Raw genomic sequence first — 21,324 nt, 5'->3', positions numbered from 1 at the left:
TCCATTACCCAGAATGCCAGGGAACGAAACGCACTGACGTTAAGAGCGTCGTGCTGTCGTTGGCAACGGCGGAGGCTGGAGCGGGAAGAATACAACTACTACTGGAGAACAGTTGATGTCAAATCAAAAGTGATGTTTAATTAGTAGCTGGGTGAACTGGAAGAGCCCTGTCGTCTCATAACGATGTGAAACTGTGTTTTTGAAAAATCTTTTTAATTACTTGCGAAGGAGAGGCAGCGTTCCGTTTCCATTTAACGGTCTGTTTGCTAGCTAACATCTGTGAATTTAACAGTTTGAGCAAGTTGCAGCAAGACTGAGACATAAACTGGTGGATTACCCATTTGAGATATTCGCCACCAATGGCCTCCAAAGGTAAAACGAGCTTTAAAGTTTTTAATTAAAGTCGCCATTCATGGCTACATCAAATACAAGATCAAAGAGAAGTTGTAACCTGAAACGGTAGTTAGTGCTGTTACTGAACCCTGTTTTGACCTCACAGGTTGGCAGCATCCATATGTCAACATATTCAAACATGTCAGAGTTGAAGACTGGAAAAAGGCTGCAAAAGAGGGGGATGTGTCAACATACACGGTAACTTAGTGCTATAATTTCGGTATTTAAAGTTATACTTGAACCCTAAAAGGCTTCAGAGTGGGCTGTTCTTTGTCCATTGGGCAACTGTTTGAATTTCATGTCCAGGATTATGTTTTTACTAAATTAAGAGCTTTTGTATCTGTCCATGCTGACTACAAATGGTGAGAGTTTGTTTCTCAAAAGATAAATTTGGAGTTTGACTTAACTGTGAGTGTTGATGCCAAAATTGGTTTATATATATATATATATATATATATATATATATATATATATACACACTCTCCATAATACCCCCCAGGACAAGACACTGAAGTGCTCAGTGTTTCGGATCAAGGGTCCTGTTCCTGCCAATAGCTACATCCTGGTACCCAAAAACAGCAACCAGTCCCTGGGGTTGATAGGGCGCTACTTCTACCTTCTCTTCAGGCCCACTCCTGGAAAATACTTTGTGGTCCACCTGGATGTCGCTGCTGAGGTATCAGACCTGATTTGTATGATGATTTGTATGAGACAGCTCTGTCTTATTAGCTTTCTTTGTAATTCTTTGAAATTTCAAAGGTTACTTTTTTCCAATGTGTTGGCATTTCAGTCTGATTAAAATTCTGAAGTGGGAGACAGTGTTCTTTGCCTTCTTAGTTTACTGGGAAGATCACTGTCTTTACTCTTTTTGGAATTCTTTGTTCTAATTTATGTCAGTAAATCCAATTGACTTTGCTCAGATTCAAGTATAAAGTATATATAAGTTGATAAGTTCACACAGTGGGAGATGTGTTAGCATTTTACAGCTGTGCAAAAGAAAGTCCCAGAAACTTGCTTAATTGTGAAATATTCAGCTTTTATCTATTATAAATACCACTTTTATGTGGTGTATGTGAAGATCTCAATGATTTAACTGATAAGAAAATGAAGACATTTTCTAGCACTCGATCTCTCTGCTGTGCTGTGTAGGAGGGCCAGGTGATCCGTATCTCCTTTTCCAACATGTTTAAAGAGTTCAAGGGAACAGCTACCTGGCTTCAGTTTCCTTTCCTGTGTGGAGCTGCAAAGGATTCAGTCTATGAAAGCACGGCCAAATCTGCAAGACATGGTAAAATACATGCCCACACTGCAGCAGCAACAACAGCATTTGTTTTTCATTAATCGCTCTACTGACAGCCCACTGTATTTTTTATTGTGTTCCAGGTTTAGTAGGTCCAGCCCCCACTTCAGTGCGTTGGACCTGTCTGATGCTGGATCTGCAGTATGCACTCACTGTCTACCTCAACCGCTGCTACAGTCACCTGAAAAGCATCAAGCTTTGTGCCAACATGGCTGTGAAAAACATGTTTACCAGTGACTTGCTGCTTGATCCAGGTGAGACTCAGTTGAGTGGGTTTAATTTCCCCTCAAAACTAAGGCTGGCTTTTTTGGTTTTTTGATAATGTCATAGATAGACTTTATATTATACTGAACGTACTTCATGTGATTATGTGAATGTCACTAGTAGTTTGAGTAATGTCATGTGAATAATAAGAGAAATACACAAATGTACCAGTGCTCCTCTTCGAAGGGCACTTCAGTTCAATAGAGGGAAAAACAAAAGACAAGTTTTTCAGTGTCGCAACCTTAGAAAAATCTGGTTTAATGAGTGGCGTTTCAAAGAACCATGTCAATCTTAAAACCTTGCTTATTCAAACCATTTATGATCACATGTCTGCCATGGTAAAATATATTTAATATTGATGCATTTTGAAAGCACATACAATGCTTTAGCAGGGAAGCAAATGTTTCCTTCACATTATTAACATTCAATATCGGCTTCAATCAGTGTGCATCCTCAGATTTCTGAATAAAGTACAGTGTGCATCTTTGTGTGTCCATGACATCGCACTTTTTCACATCTCCTCGTCCAATTTTCTCTTTCAATAGGAGTTTCCTTCAGTGAAGCCAAGCTAATGGGTCTGGCCTCTTCACAGGGAACAGGTCCCATGCCCAGAGACATGTCATTCCCTGTGCCGAAAGGAGGCTCCTGGCATGACCTCTATGATTATATCAAGTACAGTTACCTCACCAGAGAACATAGAGTGCATAATTGGCATTGTTTTAAAGGCAAAATCCTCCTCTCCTCTGAACCATATTCTGCACACATAGAGTGATAATGACCTTGAACCATATTTCATGCACACTATCATACAGGGAGACTCCATCTGGGATGTCACTCAGGAAAATGTAATAAATCCTGAGATGTGGCAATGTGTGTGCACCAAAAATGCAAAATACTACATTCATATAATAATGCTACAGTGCTCAGATTGATAATGTGAGAACATGTAGCTATGGAAGAGTATCTTGAGAGTGGATTTTTCCTTTTAATATTACAGACACACTACTGGTGGTTATCTGTATATGACTTATTTATTTGTTCAAAATACCAGTTGTAAAAAATAAAATTAACAGTCTATAGTCCTATTATTGATTTAAGAAAACTGCAGTTTCCTGCTCTATCACATTATACTACCATGGAGTCTCTTATCTCGTCCTACCCCAACAGGTTTCCCTCAGAAGGAACAAAGTTACCCTTTGACTCCATTCAAAAGGGCAATACAAGACCTGAGGCCAGTAAGTAGTGAAATATCACACTAAGGTATTTACAGCATTTCATTGTCAATCATTGTCAAAGAATTATAAAAAGCCTGTTTTTCCCCTAATGCTTTCACAACAAATTTTAATACATTTTTAGCCATCGGAGTCTTTATAAATCACTACTACAAAACAGACACATTATTTATACATTTAGACATTTTCTTTTAGCCTACAATGTTCAAGCAATAGGAATGTATTGTAGATGACTGACTTTCATTACTCCATTTTTCACAGGCTGTGTCTCCAGGCAAAGAAACCCCATAAGGGAGGAATCTCGCTGTGTCAACCTCAGCAAAGCAGTTCAGGACCGTGTGTCCCTCATCCAACAGATTACCACTCCAAAATCTGTAAGACTGATAACCTGTTGTACTTCATATCCCTGTGTATTCACTCCGCTAAATTTTTTTTCTGCAGATATGGCAGATGATTGAGCCTTTGAACTGAAAATATAGTTTCTAGGAGGCTGCTATTTTTTATTTTTTTCTCCTAAGTCTAAAAAAAAAAAAAAAGTTATTCCCTGAGGGAGTCATCCCAAAGGGATCAATAACGTCTGTCTAAGTCTGTCTAAGTCTGTCTAAGTCTAAGTCTGTCTCCTCAGCTCCCAGAGAGTCGAACCCCAGTGGTGACCAACATACCTGAGTTGGGTGTAGTTCCTGCTTGCCAGAGAATTGGCTGGCTTTGCCATGATGATGACCAGCAGCAACAGGAGTCAGCATGCTTCAGTCCACACCATCTCTCATCCAGGTCAGGCTGCGATACTGATGTCAGTGGAGTTCATGTGTTTGTGCATCCTGAGGATGCCCTCAGCACACATGGAGAGGAAAGTGAAGAAGAGGTGAAGCTTCATATTGACTAAACTGTACGTTCAGTCAATATTCCTCTGTCTGTAGTACATATGTTCATTGATCTTTTTATATTCTCAGTTTGTTTACAGTCCCGTTCCACATCCTGTCCACCTGTCATCATCCAAAGAAACCAAACAGCAAGTAAGAGGGGAAGACAGTGGCAAGTGAAATGAAAACAGCTGCTGAGACATCATTTCTTTAAGAGCTCAAAACAGAGTTCAAACAAAACATTTGCATCTGCTTTTTTTCCTCTCCTTATTAGAAGCTGCTTCCAGACCCGATTCTCAGACTCAATCGAATCATTGGCTTTGGAGGAGCCACTACTAAATATGTATGCTCATTTACAGTTAAATCATCGCCAGACTGGGTTCACATACATTTACAGTTGTCAAAGTCATGGATAAAATGAATCAAAGACTAACAGAGGTCTAACGTCTGTACTATATTGCACCGTAGGCGCTGTGGACCAAATCAGGTGATTCAGTGGTGTATCCGTGTCATGCAGTTATTGTCTCTATGAAGATATGCTCTAACCAGCAGAGATTCTTCATTGGCCACACTGATAAGGTAAATGAGCTGTGATGTCTTGTGCTGCTCCTGCAGCAGAATTTCTTCCAATGTGTAGGATGGTTCACTTGAATCTGGCAGATATGTAAATAAGATATTTTGATTCACTTAATTCCTGGCCTTCAAATGCAGTTGTATAAAAAATGCAGTAAAGAGAGAGAGTTTTCCAGTGTGTTTATTATAGATATTAAATTCATGCCATGTGTGTTTTTTCTGTAGGTGTCTGCATTAGCTTTTAATGGCAACACAACACTGCTAGCCTCAGCGCAAACTGGCAATCATAGTGTAGGTTCGAGTATGGAACTACCACAAAGGAAACTGTCTGGCCATGTTCAAGGTTCACGCTCATTCATTGTCCGCTCTTAGGTATGCAACTGCACATGCACTCATGTACACAATTATTCTACAAGGACACCGGAGTCTATGCCTATATACATGTATGCTGCTCACTCACACTCATTTTCCTCTTTTTTTGTTCATCTCAAGTTTCTCATACAGTGGTGGTACTCTCTGTGGAGTGGGTAAAGACAACCACAATAAAACAGTAAGTGCCATGAATGCTAATTTTCCCACATGGACATTCCATGGCTTATTTTCTAATTTATGCATAAAGGCAATCAGCACTAGCTGCACCTTATATCATTACTTTGACTTACTCATCCAGTTATAAATTTAAATGACATGCTATAAATTGCTTCCCTTATTAAAGTCTATGACTCAGCAAAGCTGCAAACTGACAGTCTCTGTTTGCTGTCCTAATTCAACCCTTCATAGATGGTGGTAGTGTGGAACACTCTTAATGTCAGTAAAGGTGGAGAGGTGACCATCTTAGCCAGAGCACACACTGACATGGACATTCACACCATGAAGATTGCCTTCTTTGATGATACTAGGTACCCTCACTTCTGCATTGTATTTTTGGTCATGTATTTTTTAGTCAGTAGTGCATATTTGCATATTTGGGACCATTTTTGTGCATGTCCTTCCATCCATCAGAGATTTTACTACCTAAAGAATTAAGAATGTCATTGTTTATGAAATGAGGTCTTTAGAATGCCACATTAGCATAATATGATTCATGGATGGTACCTATGGCAGTATACGGCGACAGCAAGGCAGCTGTGTTATCTGTTGGCTCCCACAGTGCTCAGTGGTCCCTCAGGGCAGTTCACCTAGATCTCTGGCATTCACAGAATCTATGATCCCTGGAAGCTCTCAGTAGGATACAAAATCTCCAGCATCAAGGTCAAGCAGTATTCAGGCAGAGCTAGAGTATACAGCTTTAAATATAACTATAGCATAAGCCAATGTTAAAATAAATCTGTGATGGCTCTCCTTGAGGAATTAGGAATTCTGCAAAGAGTTATGTTACCTCTGCAGATATGTCTTGCTAGATTTTTGTTCATTCTCCCTTTTATGGCAGCTAATTTTAGTGAAGGAAGGAGTAGAGGGCCTTGCTGAGAGACGGAGAGGTGAGAAGGCTGTGGCTGTAGGAGCAGAAAAGAAATAGTCCTGTGTTCATGTTTGAGTGTGTTGATTTTAGGATGGTGTCATGTGGTCGTGACAATATTCGTCTGTGGCGAGTACGGAATGGGAAGCTGCGCTCCTGTCCAGTAAACCTGGGTGAATACCACTCACTAGACTTCACTGATGTGGCCTTTGAGGAGGGAAACTCCTCCCACCAGCATCTTGATGATCGAACACTGTGAGTGTGCAGACCAGTCACTGAAACCATGAGGGTTTACCTAGCATTAGAAGTATGAATCTAATCTAGATAAACAGAAAATGTTACTGTTAAAAGATATCAACTTTCTCTCTGTGGCTGTTTTCCCATAGATATGCTAGCAGTCGGAGTGGCCATATCTTTGAGATAGAGTACAGCAGAGTTGTCATCAGAAATGTGAGGAGGCTGTTGCCTGCACAACAGCAACATGCAGACCGCAGAGAGAAATGGACTTTTAATACAGGTGGGCCTGAAATCAGCTGAGAGAGAGAGAAAATATGGTTGTTATTAGTAGTTTAAAGCAGAGGTTGGATACAAGCAAAAAACCTTGTAAAGAGCTTGTTAGGGCGTCAAAGTGTGTGTTCGTTCCAGGTCCTGGCATTGCCATCAACAGCATCAGTGTGTCCTCCTCATTCTGTGCCACGGGCTCTGAAGATGGCTTCCTGCGTCTCTGGCCCCTCGATTTTTCTTCTGTCTTCCTGGAGGCTGGTAGGAACAGTGGGGTGTGGCATAACATTTACCTGCAGCAAACTAACAGTAGCTGACACTTTCCACTCCACAGGCAGAGATATAATCTACGTGCATGTATGTTTTGATAGCAGTTTTGTAGTTTGCAGGAGAAGTGTTTGTCAGCTTGTTTTAAAACTGCGGATTAAACATCATCATTTTAGTTGTTTTTCTTCCGAGGACAAGCCTTTAAATAAAACTGTAAACATATTTCAAAAGTAAATATTTAAATATAATGTTTTCTGTGACTGAAAAGCACAGTATCAGAATCAGTCACTTCTTTGGGCTTTGTCAAAGTATGCAACAGCTGAATTATTCTCTGCTGTAGCATGAATTTTGCTACAGCATGTTGTAAAAAACAAGGTACACGGAGTATGAGATGTAATGTACATGTCTAATCTCACATCCTCACACAGACCAAACAGTCTATTTGGAGAATAACTATGATATCTGTCTGCTGTTTTTCAGAGCATGAGGGGCCTGTGAGCCTGGTGTCTGTCTCATCAGACAGCCTTCAGGTCCTGGCAGCCACCTCTACTGGTAACTTGGGTTTTCTTGATGTGAGCAGCCGTGGCTATAACACACTGATGAGGTCGCATACAGACACTGTGCTCGGCTTCAGTGTGGATGGCATTCATCGGCATCTCACCACAGCCTCTTCCGACGGCACAGTGCGCATTTGGAATATGGATTCTTTACACCAGGTCAATCAACATCAGGTTTCAGGGCTCAAGAGAAATCATTTTGAAATTTTCATATTTGAGACACACTGTCTTTCAATTTGTTGAACCAGACAAAAGGTAACAAACTCACATTGGCATCTACATGGCTTTGTGTCAGTTGTTCTTTTTCCCTTTAAGCAAGGTCATGAGTAGCTCTGTTTTGTACACTGTCTGTTTTGTGTATCAGGAAAAGAGAAAAAGTTGTTCACACGTCTGGGTTTGTTGGCGAAACTGATCACCAGTGATGTATAACTGCATGTGATGTGAACTGTCATTGTGGAAACCACCATGTTAATTTGTGGATTAAGTGTTGCAGATTTCTTTATAGTAAATTACCATCAATGCCCCAGGAATTTCTGATATTTTACTCAAATTCAGTGTTTAACAGAGTGTTATGTGGTAACGTAATCCAAAGCCCTTTTGTATAGTAAGCCTTTGTGATTATAGTATCTTAATCAGTCAGTGTTAATCCTAGTGAAATGATGTTCATCATTTTCAGTATCTTATTTTTTTTTATCTTTTGACTAAAGAAAGTCACATTGTCCCTGCTACAATTGCTTTACTGTTGACCTATTTACTGTTGAACTAACTATCTGTCTCGTTGTCTCCTGTGTGTGTTTAGTTGTATGATTTTGTGTCTGAGGACAGCCCCTGTTCAGTGGCCTTCCATCCCAGTGAGCAGGTCTTCTCTTGTGGCTTCAGCTCTGGAATCATCAGAGTCTTTGACATCTCCAGTGCCAAGCTGCTGGCTGAGCACAAGTATGTCTAATTAACTTGTAAGCTTGAACAGTGGAATTGTTGTTTTAATTTTACTGTTTAATTTTTAATTTTTTGCTTTGGATATCAAACATTTCTGTGGGTTCAGTTACTATGTGGTATGGTATGTCAACGTGCATCCAATTACAGGAAAATACAAATTCTTCCCAGCTCAGCTAGTTTCAGCTGGGAGCCACCCACACAAAATGGTGGGTTGATTATGATGATTTGATATGTTGCTACACATACAGTTTACTATGCCCAAAATACACTGTAATTGACTAGAAAAGTAAAGATTCAAATCTGTGTGTATGTGCTAAACCTAAACCTTATGTATCTCGTGTGTGTATCAGGTTTTATTTTGTTCAGACTGACTCATTTTAAGGTGAGTCATTTGAGCAATTATCTGCATAACTGCTTTTAAAAAGCTTTTAGAGTGTATCCTCCAAGAGAGAGAGTAATGACTGCTTTTGTTTTCTTGTTTATCTGTATGTGCATTTCTGTTTACGTATGTATTATAGGGAGCACAGCGGTGAAGTGGTGGGTCTTGCCTTCTCTCCAGATGGCGAGTTCATGTACAGTGCCGACTCCCAGGGTTCTCTTGCACTTTACAACTCTTCTGAGGAAGATCACAATGTGATCAGACTTGCAAGTATGTATACACATGCACAAACTGATGCACAAACAAGTTACTTTACTTCAAGTTACTTTCAGTACACCATGTGTTACGCTTGTCATGAATAATGTGAACTAGAACCACCTAGTCATATAGCTGATAATTCACATCAGGCACAGTATCACATTTTAATTGATGCATACACTTACTTTACTCAGTAGCTTATCGGTTTGAATCACAGACACAAATTATCATATCAGGCAGCCACGCTCAACATCACTGTTGTTAGATTCACTCTGTACCTGATTGGCTAGGTAACGTGGTGGCCCGAGGCACCGAGCGGGCTCCAGACGCTCTCACAGTGAGCAGTGACAGCCGCTGTCTGGCTTTTGTCGGTCCATCTGAGTACATAGTCACCATTGCTGATGCACGATCTCTGGATGAGGTAACTTTCACATTGTCACCTTTCAGCACCAAGACAATTTGTTGCATTGCTCAATTAAATTATAAGATTTCACTTAAGGAGAAGTGAAACAGCATCACCCTTTGGGGGTGGGATTCTCTTTTTATTTTATTTTTTCCCAGAACTATATACAATACAGCTGATACTCATAAGTTGAACCAAAATGATTGTAATATAACAATGCTCTAATTAAGTAAACTTATTTTGTCACTATCACCTGAGCTTTGGAAGTTATTTTGTTCTACACTCTTATATCTTTCTGCATATGTTTATGTGATATATTGACTCATGCCATCTGTGTCCAGTTGCTTCATGTAGATGTGAGTATTTTGGACGTAGAGAGCCCCCGTCTGGATTGTGCACTGAAAGTCTGCTTCTCTCCGGGATCCACTGAACACTTGCTGGTTGCCACATCTGCTAACAAAATCCTCTGGGTCAGCACTAAGACAGGCCGTCTGCTACGACAGGTAACACCACTCATGTTGGGTCTTAAAATATCTGCACTGACAAGTGACAAATAATTTGTTCGGAGTCCCAACATTGTTCATTTACCATTAGAAGCTGAAGCTGAGGTGAGATACATGACAAGAAGCTCACAGGGTAGAACAATGTTGAAAATATATCCATAAATAGAGATGTGGGAGTTTCTTTTTGATTTCCATCCTCCCTACAGATGAAAAAGGTGCACAAACACCAGTGTTCATCTCTGGCTGTGAGTGAGGACAGTCGATTCCTGCTGACCGCAGGACACAATGCTGTGAAAGTGTGGGATTATAACATGCAGCTCGATGTTAACTCACAGGTAGTCAACAATTAACTAATTTATATCTTTTACAATAATCACTACTGACTGAAACATAAGCTACAAATTCTCTACAGATTTATTTTTGATAAAGTAACTGCTGCTGCTTTATATATTTTACTAAAATTGAATCAAATCAAAATATGTAGTTTCTTTATGACTGAACACAAGGCAAAGTGCTCCGACACAGATTTCAGATTGTTTCTCTGCACCAGATGTTCATAGGCCACAGTCAGCCCATCTGCCAGGTGAGCTTCACCCCTGACCAACTGGGAGTAGTCTCAGTGGGAGACGCCATATTCCTTTGGGACTTCTTAGCACATCCTGTTTACCCTTTGACTGACAGCCGGTAATAATCCATGTTGCTTATTTAAATCTTGTTATTAATGTGTGTGTTCTATGGGTAAATGTCCAATTCGCTCTGTCTTCACTCACAGTTCCCCTCTCAGAGTAAGCAACATCTCTGCTCCAAAATCAGGTAAATTCACTTAAGTTCATAGTTAGACTAGAATAATAAGAATGTACCTGATACTAAAATTATGATTAATTACAGGACTGTTTCTTTAATTTGTATTTTCATGTAATGATTCAACTGTGCACTGAAGTGAGCAGAGTTCAGTTGTCCAATGGGATGCCTCGTCAGACAGCGCCACTCCCCTCCTCACCGCCTCCACAACTGGGCATTAGCATGGCTGACCAAGTTGACCAGGGCAGTAAGTTCTCTGACAAAAATGAAACTTTATGCAAACACATTTGTAGCTGATGTCTTGCTTCTTCTTGAGAAAAAATAAATGCTGTCCTGTTGTATGATTTACATCAGAAAAGTCAGAATAAATATATACACTTTAGATCAAGTGTATAGAGTTTGCTGTATAATTAGATGCAGCCTTCTGATGCTCTCTACTAAATTCTTTCACATCTAGCTAAATGTTAATCAAGAGCCTATACAGAGACACAAACATATTTTAATTCTGGGACTGTTTTAAATCTCTGGTGCGAATAACAAGCACAGCTTCAAACAGTTTTTCAGCAGTTGCTTAGCAACACCAAGACGTGCAACACTGTCAAGAATGTATTAGTTGCTAATGACTATAACAGAAGTGGTCATTGTACACAGGGACTAGATGACTCTGTCCTCTCTCCTGCAGCTTTTGGCTCCTTGTCTCTTTGTGATAACACCCCGACCTTCCCAACTGTTCCAAGCCAAGCCATTGGTTCGGGTCCTTCATCTGACCCCAGACCTGCCACCTCCTTCCTCAAAGTCACAGAGCTGCTCAACACGTCTCCCCTCAATACCAGCTGTATTGACACGTGTAAGTGCTCCACTGAATTGTTCAGTACTAACAGTGACCTGGCTTGCTGATGTTTTATGTCTTTATGGCACAATTGAGCTTTCTGTTTTTTTAATTTGCCATTTAGGCGAGAAAGGAAAGAAGCCAGTACGTCCAGATTGTTATAGGCACTTTATCCCACGTTTCAAGACCTCTACTCTCGATCAGGTAAGAAGCACTCTGTATAATAATAAGCTGTAGTCACTGAGTGTAGTAGTGTGCTCACTGTCCAGTCTTACTGTTCCAGGCTACTGTGGCTCCCCAACCAGGAGAAGAGGGCATAAAGCTGAAAGCAGTGATTGGCTACAATGGCAATGGACGTGGCAACATGGTGTGGAGCCCTGACCAAGGTTATTATAATATACTAAAAGTAAAACATAAACTGTAAAACAAAAGAACGGGGAAGTAAAATTCTTTTACGTTTTGAGGAAAAACTTATGCCAGCTTTAGAATGCATTTAACAGTGCAGAGACTGACAGCACAAAAACATTATCATTTCCCACAGCCCATTTGGATGTATAATTACACACTTGTGGAAGCTAAACTAAATAGCCAAATCTAATCTAAAATTGAAACAAAAATAAAATGAAATACACAAAACTATAACTTTTGGAATTGGTGACTGTTTTGTTTTATCGTCCAATTTTTGTTGTAGGTCTATTTGCGTACTCGTGTGGCTGTGTGGTGGTGGTTGAGCACCTTCATACAGGATGTCAGAGACACTTGCAAGGCCACAGCGAGGAGATCTCTTGTCTTGCAGTCACAAATGATGCACAGGTACTTTTCATGGTTAAAGGCTTTATATTGTAGTTAAAACACAGTATGTGTTACATTGATGGGGACAGTGATGACAAAGAGCTCATGTCTACTCAGGGCCTTTAAACAGCGTGGGTGCAGCTGGCAAATTTTTTATAGGTAATAGAATATTAAACTGGCCGGACCAAGGTCAGACAGCTGAGCTGTTGTTGAGGTGATGGACAACCTTCGACCCTCTATCTGGGAAAAACAGCCTGACCCACTACACTCTCAGGCATTCTGAATGTTCTTGTATTTTGGCAAAAAGACTCATCTTTTGAAAATTAAAAGACAACAGTAACATTGTGATTTACCTTGTTTTGAAACTTGTCTTTTTTAATGACTGCTATGATATTATTTACATTGAAGTTTACTGCAAAATATTCTTTTATTCTGTAGTTTGACATTTTTATTACACATTAGTTTCATTAAACATATTGATTTTTTTTACTGTACACACATAACTACGAACTTCTCATAAATGAAAACTCCTAATTTTTAGCCATTGACCATTGATTTAATCTGAAATGACAACAGGTGCCATCGAATGTTATCAACTGAAAATGATTGTTTTCAGACAGGTATACCATTTTCAAACTGTCCACTTATGTAGGAATTCTGTTATTAACATTTCTGATATTCCTGAAGATTTACATACTATGTGGCTCCTCTAAAAAAGGGGAAACTTCAAATCAACACAAAATATGTGTGTTGAAATAGAAAAGAACAGTGTATTGTGTTGTAATACCTATGAGTCACAGTTGCTTGCTGTAGTGGCAGAAAATTCCAGGTGGTCTTGATTGTGCACATATCCAAGGGGCATTATTAGAACTGAAATAGGCTGAACTGCACTCAGCCAGTTAGCTCAGCAGGGGAGGAACTCTGGTAAACTGGCTAGTTGGCTAGTTAGTCACTGCAGGGGATTGTGACCTCAGAAGTGAAATTAACTTGTCCACAGGCTCTTAAATAAAAGTTAAGAGGCTTTGAAACACTAGTAATGTGTCAAAAAAATTCTAAAAATTTATACAAAAGAAATTCACAAAGCTGCTCATCAAAATCAGTTTGTTCTAACTAAATTAATCTTTGTTCTTGGCACCCAAGAACTCCAGCATTATAAAACAGTCAGTTTTATATGTTCAGCATGTGGGCCAAGTTAGATAAAAATCATGTGATTCAAATGGTTGCTGGGGCATGACATTTTTTGTTTGTGTTTTTTACACAGTTTGGATTATTTGCCATGAACTTAAGTCAAGCTGCTACTGCCACAGAGATAACAATTGTCGGAGATCTTAGTCATATGAATCAATTTTGCATTGTGTTTTATGGAATGGTGCTTTGTGTCTGTATTATCTCCTGCTCAGACAGTGGCATCAGCAGCTGGAGGCAATTATGGCAGCAGGAGCCTCATCTGCATATGGGACATCCAGAATGGAACTTGTCGTAATACCATCTCCTACCACAAAGGGGCGGTGCAGAGTCTTGCTTTTTCCAGGGATGATCGCTTCTTTCTCTCTGTCGGTCAGTAAAAATTTTAATCAGACTGTGTCATCAGTTGTGAGCATTTTAATGTTTTGCGTCACTTGACATCACAATTAAAATACAACAAATGTCTCTTTTATGGACAATTAAACGATTCTGCTGCTGTTTCTTTCCAACATCCCGTAGGAGACTTCTCTGACCCAGAGGTGGCTCTGTGGAGTAGCAAGACCTTCCAGCTGCTGTCTAGTGTGAACGTGTCAGGGCCGATCCATGATGCAGCATTCAGCCCCTCAACAGCTAGCCAGATGGCCTGTGTGGGCAGCCAAGGGGTTTACTTTGGCCTCATCCACACCCATGGCCTGGATGTAGACCTCAAGGTAAATTCACCACAGAAAAAACGAATTCTAGTTTACAAAACATTCTGAACTCAAGCTCCAGTTATCCAGTGATCCACTATGCTGGTGTGTGATGCATTCCTCTCAAGTATATTTAGTATGTACTTTTGGGCAAATATTTTATTTGTTATTACTTTGGTACATTAGAATTTACCACTCTTTCTTCCTTGTAGGTCCAGAGAGTGAAAGCACCAGTGGACGTCGGTGATGTGGAGCTGACTGCTCTGTGCTATCACATGGACTCTTTTCTGTTCACAGCCACCAATCAAGGACACATTTGCATCTGGGACATTAACACAGAGCGCTGTTTCATGACCTGGGAAGCTGATGAGGGAGAGATTGGTACAAATTCCCTGTACATTCTGACCATCTGGGTTGAACAACAATACTTTTTTGCTAAATATAAAAAAATACACAATGGCATCATTCTCCTCTAGTTGTTTGTATTGAATTACAGAAATGCATTTTATTTCAAAACAGTCACCATTTTGAAAAAACATTGAGTTATTTGACTCACGTGTTTCAGCTCTGTGTTTCTCTAAATGGTAATTGAATCAATATGGTTTCTTGGTGTAGGAGTGCTGTTCTGTCGAGGGAATCATCTGCTGACAGGCAGCAACACCCGCTGGTTACGACTGTGGGAGGTAGAAGCTGTAAAGGGAGTGAAGCCTCAGGAAAAGGTCTGCAATGTGGAAGACAGGTTTGTAGAATCTTATTATTCCTTCTGTGTCTTATATAGGCAGCAGCCTCTTTTCTCTCCGTGCCTCATGTATCATATAAATATTGTACTCTGGAACACAGTGGGACACCATTGTCACTTCATTTCAGGTTCTCTAAAATTCTGCAAACAGCAAGAATTTACCATAGATATGATGGGCCATTTTGCATCATGATACTATTATACTGTTGTTGTGATTTCTTGTCCTCTGTAACAGTGAGCATTCTGTATATCAAAAAATTGTAGGAAGTGTAGTTCTATACATCCCATGAATATCTCAAACAACAGGGAAGCCAAAACAGAAAAAATAAATAAAAAAGAATGATATTGTATTACATAACTATTTTAATTGATATTTGATGTCAGTCAAATATGCACAACAGCCTTTTGGTGGTAAGAGGGGCCTTTCTGAGTACATCTGAAAAGTGTTTTTTTTCTCCTTGCATTAATAGCAAACATTTTAAAAATCAGTTTTGACAGGAAAAACAACCTGTTGCTACCTAGCTGCAAATATATAGTTATGCCTCTGGGCTAAGTTTGAGATCTAGCTCAGCAGATACCACTGCATTGCCAACTCCTGACTATTGATTTCAATTCTAAGGCCAACTGACTTGCTGTATGTGTTCAGTAAATCTGTGTAGTCTTGTAATTATTAATAACCGTTTCAGAGGTGCTCCCTCCACTTTTGTTTGGCATTTCTGAGTGACATTTGCCATAGGTACTTTTAGTGTCAGGCTAATCGGGTCTTTTAAATGGCATTTTGTTAATTACAGAAGCATTGTGTTCAAAGACACAGGAGGTATAGGTGCAAATTTGAGTGTAATGTGTGTTCAAAAACTTTCTTTCTTTGTGTTTAAAGTTCACCTACTCTTGTACTCTACCTGTACAGCCCTTTTAAAAATGTCTGTAGGTTATGGTTAATATTTATGAATAAATGCTGTCTTCTGCTGGCCCTGACTGACTTTTTTCTTTGCAGAAAGGTCTCTCTGTCATGTATTAAAAAATCAAATTAGTGGGGGAATGAGAGCACATCCTCAAGAATCACATCTCCATCCATTTCAATGGGCTCATTGTTTTTGGTCCCCTGTGTCTGTCCTTCAGTGGGACCTCTGTAGTATTGGAGCAGGAGATAATGCTGGATGGGACGATGGTCAGTGCAGCGTTTGATCACACAATGGACATGGGCGTCGTTGGCACCACAGCAGGAACCCTCTGGTACATCAACTGGTCAGACAACAGCAGCATCAGGCTTGTCAGCGGGCATAAGACCAAGGTATCAGTGTGTGCTCTGGGAAATGAAAAATAACCACATCTAAGTCTTGTGTCTTCAGCAGGGGCTGTGGTATACGGCTTAAAACTTGGACATACATCCCAACAATATATTATTGGAGCTCTGATGAGTTGATGGCACACATCTGCCCATGACATGTTACACGTGTCACGCATGTTACATGTGGCATGTTACATGTGTCTGTGAAAAGCTACAGCTATGGTAGTGAAATGTGTGAACAGATATAGTATCATCACATATTCACAGTTGCTGAGCTCTACACAATGAGAACAAAGAGCTGCTGCATCCTGCACTAAATCTTGTTTACCAAACCCAGTCTGGATGAAATGTTAACTGCATATATTTTCTTACTCATTTTGAAAAAATAAGTGCAAGCAAAATTTCTCATGAAATACAATTTTTTCAGCAGCTGTATTGTTAGGAGACTTCACAGGTTGCCAAGTTATGAGTATAGTTCCTCTACACTGGCACTAATTAACATTTCTATCTCTGATTCAGTGTTGTAAGGCAAGTCTAACTAATAGTAACATTAACAGCTGCACTGCCATCATCTCCTGAGCTGATACTGAACAGATCCCAACCATGGACTGTATATAAACCATAGACTGTATGATCCCAACACATCCTGTCTCATATTCTCATATCTCTTATTCTTATTTATTTTATGTATGCTTCGTTCTCTTTGTGTTTCTCCCATTCTCTTCTATGCAGGTGAATGATGTGGTGTTTAGCTCCGATGAGAGCCATTTCGCCACCTGCAGCGAGGACGGCAGTGTGAGGGTGTGGGCAGCCCCCGGTAATGAACTGGTGGTGCAGTTCCAGGTGCTCAACCAGGTGAGAGATAAAAATACAAAATCATCAGCAATCCCAGTGGAAATTATATATTTCATGACATCAGGGGGATGTCTCCTGTACTCAGACAGGTTTGTCTGGCATGAACACACTAAGTGGGTGTAATCACAGCTGCTGTGCACCGTAACTACATACACAACTGGTTTTCTCTGTTGGTCAGGCCTGCGGCTGTGTGTGCTGGAGCCCTTCCTCTAGTAAGGACAGTGCATGTGTGGCCGCGGGATACAGCGATGGGACCCTGAGGATCTTTCGTCTTGCCTCCTCAGAGATGGAGATGAAGCTGCATCCCCATCATGTGGCTGTGACTGCCATCCAGTACTCTACTGATGGTGAGAGAGGACAGCATTGCCAAAAACCTGAATATGTACATGTTGTAATTATATGTTTTGGGCCACCCCATTCTTTCCTATGTCCAGTCCACTTCTTTTAGTGATTATTGCGTGGCTTTTAGCACCCTCCATAGAAGAATCAAACGCTAATAAAATGATGTATTCATTTTCAAAACAGAGTTGAGTAGTCAAGAGAAGAATTTTCTTTCAAATTCAAAGACCCATGTTCAAATCCATGCACTTGCAGTAAGGTTTCATTTCATATAACAGCTGCTACATTTCATCCAGTTTGGTTGTGCATCTGTTTTTGGCCCCCAACAGGTCATGTGATCCTTTCAGGGGCGAAGAATGGTCTGGTAGCTGTCAGCAGCCCAGTCAATGGAGCAACTATTCGTGTCATCAGGGACCACAAAGGAGCGCCAATTACCACCATTCAGTGTGTGGATGAAGAGGTCAGCTCAGACCAGGGAGTGGAGCTGTAGCCGTTTAACATGACAGCACAATAGAAACAGAGAGACAGTTTCTGCAACAGCAGTCACTTATCATAGAAACATTTTCAACAGTTCCTTGAGTAAATTTCAGTTGCTGTCTTTGCTTTGTATTTGGAGTTGTACTACAGCTCATGTAAACTCTTAAATTGTTACATAGACCCAATACAGCAAATGTAAACTCTTTAATGATCTGGTTACATACTGTATAATCACTATTAATCAGTAATGAAAATGTCATGAATCATTACGTTAACAACTGTAGATTACTGTGACAATTCAGTCTGTTCAGAAACAGTGTGAAGTCTGAAAAAGCCACATGTAATCTATTTCAAATGTTAATTAATAATTTGAATACTCATTAGCCAGAGTAGTAAAACAAAACCAGCCTGAGACGTCTATTTTAGAGGCAATAAATACAAAGGTGGAGTAGGTATACAGCTGTTTTATTTCAAAATGATCTTTTCAAATCCACCTCACTTTCCAAATGCACTTATATTACATATCATATAATGTTAGTTATATGCAGTGAATTTCCCCTTTACAGGTTTTTACTTGCCCCTCACACAAAGATCCAATGTGATGCTATTTAAACGCAAGAAAAAAATTGATCTCTGAAATGTTTTCTTTGTTTCTTGTGACATTTCATGACATTTTTTCATCAGTACGTGTCTGAGGCTGTTTTATCTTCTAATCCCCAGTGCAAGAGTTTTGGACTGGAGGGAAACGAGATGTGGTTGGCTGCCAGTGCTGACAGACGTGTCAGTGTGTGGGCTGTCAATTGGTTGAAGGATAAGTGCGATCTGCTAGACTGGCTGACATTTCCTGCTCCAGCTTATTTTGGGGTACAATCTGTATTTTAAGTAATAGTACATAGTAATGACAAAAATGTCATTCCAAATGTTGAGTGCTGCTGTATCTCCATTTTGCTTGAGGTTTGAGGATACTACTTCTTCCCTTTTGTGAAGTGAAGACACATGGGCTACTTTAAAAAATTAAAAGACTTAACTATGAGCCTGATATTTAAACCCTAACCCTTTAGTTAGACGGTTTCGGTCTGGTTTTTATACACTAGTATACTCTTCACAGTTGTGTTCATACTGAATTTTTCTGGTCTGTTTTTTAGTTTACGCTTTATTTATTGTTTTTGACATTTCCCAGCATATTGTTGTAGCCTGTTTTGGAAATCTTTACAAAAACATTAAGCTTAGTCTGTATATCTATAAAATCTTTGTGTTTTAGAATGACAGCCCACCTCCCAGTCTGGCTGCCTTCTGTCCAGCAGACCCTGGCCTGGTGGTCTACACTGGCTACGGAGTAGAAAAAGAGTTGTCCTTCTACAGCCTGACTAAAAAACAGGTATTGCAGCTTCACTGCTCCAGCACTGTGTTGAGATCTTTGCTATACCTTTACAGGTCAGATATTGCTGACAGAACACCCACACAATAACCCACAGTAATATCATACAGTATTTTTTTTTTTTTTTTTTTTAACTACAGATAATAAAAAAGATTGCCCTGCCCCACTGGGCCACATGCTTTGACCTCTCTTCTAAGAGTCAGCTCGTAGCTGTGGGATCAAAAGGTAAACTCTGATGTTGTTCTTTAATAGCTGTATGGTTCCAGTTGAGAAATTAGTCATGTAAGTTTGGAGGATACATTTAATTAATTTTTCACTATGTGTGCAATCTCTTACCAGAGCGAGTGTTGAAGTTGATCAAGTCGAGCAGTGGCAGATTTCAGGACTTCCCTCAGCACAGTGACTCACTGCAGAGGTGTCACTTCTCTCCCTCTGGGACGCTTCTTTTCACTGTGGCTTATAATGAGATCCTGCTGTGGGAGGTGCAGGGCCTCTGAAGGCCTCAGATCTGTTTTTAGACCTAAAACCCTGTGGGTTTACTTTCTTTCACAAGTGTATTTTTATTGTTACTTAGAGTAATTTTATTCTTGCCAGAAATACTTTTTTTATCAATCAAATATTTTCAGGGAAATAGTTCAGATTTTTAGAGAACCTTTGTGTCAGTTGTCACAATGGAGTTAATGATATTCACTGTTTTCTTTCATGTGTATGGTTTTAAAATACAGTCATTTTTAGTGAACGGATTGTTTTGCATGTCCAGTCACTTCTAATGTTTATTTATTGTCGGTTTTCTTGCTGTGAGTAACAGTGTGTATGTATGACAGATTAATAGTTGCTGTCATTTCTTCTGTCATGGGCGGTAGATAGAATCATGGTTTTTGGGCTGCTCTGTGATGGGAGTTAAATAACAAGCAAGAGGACAAATTGCATTTTGTCCTCTCATAATTCAAGGGTGGTGCACACACACAAAACAAGACTGTGCAGCAAAAGACATTTGTGTGTTCCTTTCTCCTTCCACAAGAAGATGGAGAGTTGCACTGCTCAGAATATTTGCATGAATCAGTTCCATTTTGGTAAAGGACTCTGACATTCTGCTATCAATTTGAATGGCAGCTCCTTATCACTGTACTGGTCAGTCTTCTTTCAGTGGTTTTCATCAATGTGCTCTACAGATTCAGAATGTTGCATTCACCTGTAGATACCACCTCCTTCACTGCACTGTTGAAAGACAATGACACTTTAGGCAGCTAGTCTGTGACATGATTACATTTACATGTTTAATAGTTTATGTATTTCAAAAAGGGCAACATGTGCTGCATGGAGTAAAATCGACAAACTGACCAGTGTCCACAAAAAAACAGGGCAGTTGCTTACATGGAGATCCCTAAATGCAGTATCATCAGTATTAATTACTGGTATTCACACAAGGATGATTTAGCAATTTCATGCAATATTATCATGTCTGAGGAGGACGAGAGCATTTATTTTCATACAAAACAAGCAGGAAGTGGAAAAAAATAAGACTGCCCCACAGGCAGATTAAATCGCTGCAAAGAGAGGATAATAATTGAACATTACAGAGGTGTTGAATAATCACATATAACCACAGCTAGTAAACAAATACTGCTGTACATTACATCTAACACCTTGTGAGGTCTCAGTGGAATGGACCAAAAAAAAAAAACGGTTGTAAATTACCCCAGAAACTTTAGACGGTGATTTCTCAAATGATGCATTCATCATCATAACACTTTGCATCAGGTAATACATTTTTCTTTGGCTAAAAATACCATATGTGGTGTGTGTGTGAGAGAGAGATACTCTTGTTGCATTTTTCTTTGTTTTTCTGCTCATTTACAAAATCCATAAATGTCAGTTTTACTTTCTTGTGTTCAGTTCATGTTTGAAGCTGCCTCAGTCAGTTCAGTGAGGAATATACTGTCAGATTATTATGTCAATTAGATGTTTGTATTTTCTGTTAACTGCAGCTTCAGTCTCATCAGTTGGCTCTGCTCAAAAATTCCCAGTGTCACTCTGACAACATCAATTTGGATACAGCTGCTATATCCC

General features: G+C 39.8%; 1 protein-coding gene across 1 annotated transcript; it reads left to right on the top strand.

Moving 5' to 3' along the window:
- The first annotated feature begins 50 nt into the window (after positions 1-50).
- wdr90 (WD repeat domain 90) lies at positions 51-19,997 on the top strand. Its single transcript, XM_018681804.2, is given in 44 exon segments — positions 51-372; positions 500-591; positions 893-1,069; positions 1,543-1,681; positions 1,777-1,947; positions 2,503-2,629; positions 3,125-3,192; positions 3,451-3,563; positions 3,815-4,051; positions 4,140-4,202; positions 4,324-4,392; positions 4,518-4,628; positions 4,848-4,916; positions 4,918-4,994; positions 5,115-5,172; positions 5,403-5,521; positions 6,172-6,333; positions 6,465-6,595; positions 6,724-6,840; positions 7,327-7,562; positions 8,203-8,339; positions 8,858-8,988; positions 9,267-9,397; positions 9,721-9,882; positions 10,089-10,217; positions 10,433-10,566; positions 10,655-10,695; positions 10,823-10,930; positions 11,366-11,530; positions 11,637-11,716; positions 11,796-11,898; positions 12,204-12,325; positions 13,705-13,861; positions 14,009-14,199; positions 14,391-14,559; positions 14,794-14,917; positions 16,037-16,208; positions 16,938-17,060; positions 17,239-17,407; positions 17,729-17,859; positions 18,597-18,740; positions 19,138-19,254; positions 19,395-19,479; positions 19,594-19,997. Coding segments are annotated over 44 exon segments (5,532 nt in total). The 5' UTR covers positions 51-359; the 3' UTR covers positions 19,752-19,997.
- Positions 19,998-21,324: the final 1,327 nt, after the last annotated feature.

This window comes from Lates calcarifer, linkage group LG23 (assembly GCF_001640805.2).
Source record: "Lates calcarifer isolate ASB-BC8 linkage group LG23, TLL_Latcal_v3, whole genome shotgun sequence".
In the NCBI taxonomy this organism is placed as follows: Eukaryota; Metazoa; Chordata; class Actinopteri; family Centropomidae; genus Lates; species Lates calcarifer.
The sequence above is the reverse complement of the archived record's forward strand: the minus strand, read 5'-3'. Positions and strand labels throughout refer to the sequence as shown.